The 5,733-nt window shown below is 42.6% G+C and overlaps 1 protein-coding gene across 4 annotated transcripts in view; it reads right to left on the bottom strand.

Annotated features, from left to right (window-relative positions):
- Positions 1-5,733, bottom strand: part of PIK3CB (phosphatidylinositol-4,5-bisphosphate 3-kinase catalytic subunit beta) — a 230,936-nt gene that overhangs the window by 121,869 nt on the left and 103,334 nt on the right. For all 4 annotated transcript variants that reach the window (XR_002095095.1, XM_019503673.1, XM_019503675.1 and 1 more), the window contains one exon: positions 1,430-1,616. Coding sequence is in view for 3 of the 4 variants with exons in the window: in XM_019503673.1 (XP_019359218.1) it covers positions 1,430-1,582 (153 nt within the window). In the remaining variant the exon portion in view is untranslated. The remainder of the gene's footprint in view (positions 1-1,429; positions 1,617-5,733) is intronic.

Here is a 5,733-nt window from a genome sequence, read left to right as displayed (position 1 = left end):
CCCTGTGCTGCCACCAGCTCCCAGAAACAATGGGGGTGGGGAAGGGAGCCTGCATGTGGTGGTAACCACCAACACCAGTGACATGCAATATGCCCCACCTCCCTGCCTCCCCCTCTCTGCCAGCTGTTGTGGGGGCTAGACAGCAGTGGCAGCAGCAAGGTGGGGCATGGTGGCAGCAGTAGGGGGGGCGCTACCACCAGAAACCCCCCTATCTCCTTCCTGCTCCCCTCCCTCTCTCCCCACTGCCTCCCCCTCCCTGCCTGCTGGGAGACCTAATTTATGACATGGTAATCAAGATTAAAATTTTGGGCAAGGCTCTAGTAGACAAAATCTGGTCTTAAGTCACACCAATGTATATTTGGAATTTCTCTGTTGAAGTGGCATGATACAGTTGGGGTGCAGGAGGTGGTCCTGCTTTGAGCAGGGGGTTGGACTAGATGACCTCCTGAGATCCCTTTGAACCCTAAATTTGTTTTGATTTTAAGTCAATGAAGTAACTCTCAACCTGGGGACCGTGGCTTGAAGGGGCAAGTGTTAACTTGCAGAATTTGACCTCGGGCTTCTACAGAAGACAGGAAATTCTACATGTTTCATTTAAATTTAAGGGAAATGTACACTCCATCTAAAGATGAAAATTAAAATAGTTAATAAAATGGATACAAAACCTCAGTTCATTTCTCAGCTTTCTTAATATTCTGTTTTGGATGCATTTTAAAATTGTTTTTCCTTCTGACAACACAATTGCACCACCAATTTGTCAGTAGCTAACATTTTGCTTGTTGGATAAAAAGTGGTTGACAAACTTTTGGAGCAAGCTGAAGCATAGGAAATATTTTCAGATTGTGAGAAGCACATTAACCAGGTTCAGAGCAAAAATGTCAGTACAGTCTACTTTGCTGCTGAGCATCTAAACGTCTTTTGTTATGTTACACCTGAAACAGTTGGATACAAGTAGTTCATACTTCAAATCTACTGGTTTCAGCCTTTCTGAAGTCCAAAGGACACTTTACCCATATAAGTGTTATTCCAGCAAATTGCTCCTACCATGGCTTAAGTTTACACTAGTCAAATTTCCAGTTTATCAATACAGCTAGTTTTTGTCTTCCTGAGGAAAAACAAGCTGCACTGGAAGGAACACAATTTTGCTGGAATAATTTAATCTACACTCTGGAACTTTGCCAGGACAAGTATGTCAGTAAAGGACTGAACATCTCCAGATGACTAACCCGCAGAGGCATGATGAGTCTACCAAAGTCTGCATTCAGTTCACTTCTTTAAATTGCATCTGTGTTTGATAGATAGGAACAAACATTAAGAAAAATTTAAGGTTTTTAAGTGACCTAACATATAAAGCACTTCACAATAAAATCAATAGTAGAGTTCATTTAAAATAGCAAGCATAGTACTAACAGTCCATTCATTTATCTACCTGTTTAATATGAGATATGGTGGCATCTCTAGGGACATCCAGGTTGATGTAGATTCCAGTGGGCAGCAGGAAATCCACAGAGATTAAGCCATCAGCTCCTATCTGTGAATCCACTGCCCAGATGTCAAGGATGTCTGTTACTGTAGGAGGCATGATGAAATCTGAACAGTATCATAACCACATGGCCCTAGGAAAAGAAATTAATTCAGATGCTTTACTATTTTATAATCAGATACACATTTTAATATCTTGCGAAATTTTACATAGGCCTTCTTGCACAGATCAGCTTACAAGGTAGGGGGTCTAAGGTTCCCAAGACTTCAGACATATACAAAAATGAATAATTTTACTCAAGCAAGTAAATCTATTGAACTCATGAAGTTCAATGAATAAAGGTACTTCTGTGAAGGTGTTTATAGCACCAGGGCCTAAATTAAAAACCAACTATATGTACACAGTTTTCACTGACTGACAGTTTTCATTTCTGTTGAAAGTAGTGCCCAGAAAATTTTGCAGAACAGAAACTTAAGACAAACAAACAAAGAGCCTAATAAGGATTATGGATCAATATACACTATTCAAGAATATGAAACACAGTATGTATACTTCAAAAACCTCTGCAGTCCACTGGATTCTTTACTATTATCTACATTAAAGAAAAATGTTTACATAGCTTTACAACATTTAGAAATTGAATGAATGAATCTACTCCACCAATCTACTGTTCGTAACTAGGCTAATAAAAATATATTTGTTAAACTATTCATTAAACAAAGAAGCCTCTACCATACTACTCAAAGTGGTTCAGATAGGATAGATCAAAGAATACAAAATATTCCATTAAACATGTTTATTTTTCATTTGTATACATGTAAAAACAATATTCATAGCATCTTGTATGATACTGAACAGCAGCACATAAATTAAATATTTTAACAGTTCCTATTGAACTAACAAAGTATTACTAATGTGGGATTGCACATTACCTGGAGGCAAAAAGATCTTTGCTTCCAAAATACAAGTAAACCAATTTGGAAAAATATTATTGTGAAAAATATATATTATATATGGAGCTATCTATATATAGTTTTCACAATAATATTGTTATTAAAGCACAATGGTATAATAAGTGTATAAGTTTTTATTTTAAAACTAGCCAATTGCCCATCAAGAATGACTGGGGGGGGTGGGAACAGGACATGGAGCGGCACCACCTGATGCCCCACGCTGGTCTAACTCTGGTCCCGTGCCCCACTCCACCCCATGTCCAGCTCCATGCATGGCCCCCCCACCCCTTGCCCACTCGCTCCAGCCCCTCAGTCCCCACCATCATGGGGGTGGGTGGGTGGGGATGAAGCCCCGCATCCAGCCTCAACCCCACCCCATTGCATTGGAGCACGAGCAGGGCTGAGGGGTTGGGAGGCTGTGGTTCAGGAGCGAGGGGCACTGGCAGGGCTAGGGGGCTGTGGGTTGGGAGTGTCTTTTTCTATGCATGTTGTTTGTGGTTTTAGACTATAGCTAGAATGAGTTATAATTTGCATTGACAAATTATGTATATATTTATTTTCTCTAGCATACCACTGTTGAATATGGTATGGCACTCATAGGTGATGGACACGCACCCCCTGAGAGTGCTGTTGCTCCCTTAAGAGCAAGTGCTCTTGGCTTAGACAATGGGCAGAGGGGGCGGGCAGAGAGCTGGTGTCTTCCCCCCCAACCCCAAGAAGTGCCACTGGCACTTCTGGGCACAGTGGCGGCATTTCTGGACTAGGCACCTGGCCACAGGGGGACCCCGTGGGTCTGACACCACTGCCTGCAGACCATCCCCACTTGGCTCACCTTCACAGTCGACACTTGTGGGCGGTTGTTGTGCCACCCCAAGCCTCAGGAGGCATGCATCACCTATGATGGCACTTAGTTTTTCTTGCTAAAAGAAAATGTTATAGAGTATTATGCATTAATTTTATTTTGGTTTGATTTGTATTACTTTGTTTTTAGTGGGAGTTTAGAGGGACAGTTATATTGAGCAAGCATAGAAACATTAACAGTGAACAGTAATGGCAGTCTAGTTTCCTATATATTTTTTGTGTATTATATACTTCTAAGTCTCAATTTAGCAGCCATGACATCTAGGGTTGTTTAATGGTATGGCAGCATAGTAAATATAATCCACAGTTGAAGCAATTAAATAAAACATCAAATAAATTATTTAATAGCTTTTTTAAACTTGGTATTCAATTTTTTTTTTAAATCTAAAAAGTTAAAATGATTTTAAAAGTTTTAAATGAAAAAGATAAACGGTCATAAATATTGTAATGCCATATTTATGACTTGTTGATTTTGTCTCCATCATTTTGGGGTTGCAAAATATTTCCAATGTTTGAATGGGTTCATGCTGAGGAAAAGGTTGGGAAGCACTGGTCTAAAGGGTGGGCAAGACAGTATCACAAAGCAAAGCACTCCTCTGACAAAGGCAAAATAAGCTGCCTTTGTAGCATTCCAAACTTTACTAACCAACAGGATATGAAGGGAAAAGCAAATAGTCTGTCCTGTTTAAAACAGAATCTGCGACTACCTAGTGCAGGTTCCTATTTGCATTCTTCACTCTTTCCCCAGTCTGCCTTGTTTTCATTCTCTGGTCTAGGATCGGGCCTGTTCTGCTACAATACTAAACAACAATAGCAGAAGGAGTTTCAGCTCCTAGGGATTTAAATCAGCTTCAATCAACTGCTGTTCCTTACAACACCACAGATGCATTATGTGGAGGAGTAGCAAGCTCAAATGTATAGGTGTAATCAAGGTATACCAAGATACAGCTATTAAATTTTACACTTATTTAGACAATCCAGAGAAATAAATCATTAAGATGCACGTCAGACTTCATAAACACAAAGCACCCCTTCTGTACCTTCATACACAGAAGGTACCATTTTGCAATTTATTAACCGCCTGTCTTTCTAAGAAGAACATTAAGAAATGGCTAACTCTTCTATGTTTCATATGTTTCATAACTTCATAAGCACAACAGAATTGTGCTGCCTCTGATCAACTACAGTATTACCTCCATTTTCCACAGTATAGTGCAGGGGTGGGCAATTATTTCAGCTGGAGGGCCACCTAACAAGTTTTGGTGAGCTGTTGAGGGCCACAAGGGGAGTGCTGCCTCGACAGGTGGCCCCCCCACCTGGTTGCCATCTCAGTACTGGAGGTATCGCTCCTAACCTCTGCCACAGGAATTCCCTCCCCCTGCCCCAGAATTACTCCTTTTGGGGAAGTGGGGTTTGCCATCATGGAACCAGAAAATAACAATCATATACTAAAAGAATCAAACATCACTATAACATATTTAAATTTTATTTCAAAAAATATTTTTGTCCTGATTTATGTACATTTGGCACAGTTTGTATAGAGGTGATTGTGTAATAGCTCAAAGTTTTTTGTATAATTGTGTGGGAGGGGAGGTAGGGGGTGTATGTGGGACAGTGTGGATGTGTGTGGCTATGGGAGGAGTGCAGGATGTGTGTGGGTGTAGGGGGCCAGTGTGGGATGTGTGGGGAGGTGTATGTGTAGATGTGTGTGTGGGGAGTTTGGGGGTGTGAGATGCGTGTGTAGGTATGGTGGGGTGTGGAGTGTGTGGGAGGTTGTGGGAAGAGTGTGTGGGTATAGTGGGGCATGGGACGTGTAGAAGAGTGTTGAGTGTGTGCGAGTATGGTGGGGAGTGAGGTACGGGATGCGTGTGTGGGGTGGGGAGTGGAGGGTAAAGGAGCAGAAAAGCAGCTGCCACTGGTGGGGAGGGGGAGGGAGGAAGCCAAGCCTGGCGCTGCCAGCTCTGTTGGCCTCTATCCCATGCCTGCCTTGCAGGGTTGCAGCCAAGTCTGCACTGGCTCCTGCTGCTACTCCTGCCATACCTGCCTGTCCCACGCCTGCCCAGTGGAGCTTTCTGAGCAGCTGAGCTCCTTCATGCCCCCCTGCCCCTTCATGCACACGCTCACCTGCCCAGCCATGCATGAGCAAGACTAAAGTGGGATGAAGACAGAGTCCACACTTACCTCCCCCCCACCCCACCCAGTCCTCAACTCCTCCGTTTCCCAAACATACGGGGCCCCAGCTTCAGACACCGGTGGGACTGCATTTGAAGCCTGAAAACTGCTGTTTCCTGTGTTGCCTCCAAGAGATAATTTCAAATGGAATTGAACATTACCAGGGGCTGATGTTTTCCTGTTGCTACATGAGCACCGAGGCGAAATCAAAACATTTATCGAAAGTAGACACCGCGGCAGAGGCGAGATGCTCTTGTAAAAAGC

Source organism: Gavialis gangeticus, unplaced genomic scaffold (assembly GCF_001723915.1).
Source record: "Gavialis gangeticus isolate Ggan-Ray unplaced genomic scaffold, GavGan_comp1, whole genome shotgun sequence".
NCBI classification, from domain to species: domain Eukaryota; kingdom Metazoa; phylum Chordata; order Crocodylia; family Gavialidae; genus Gavialis; species Gavialis gangeticus.
Note: the sequence above shows the minus strand (reverse complement) of the source record. Positions and strands in the feature narration are given on the sequence as shown.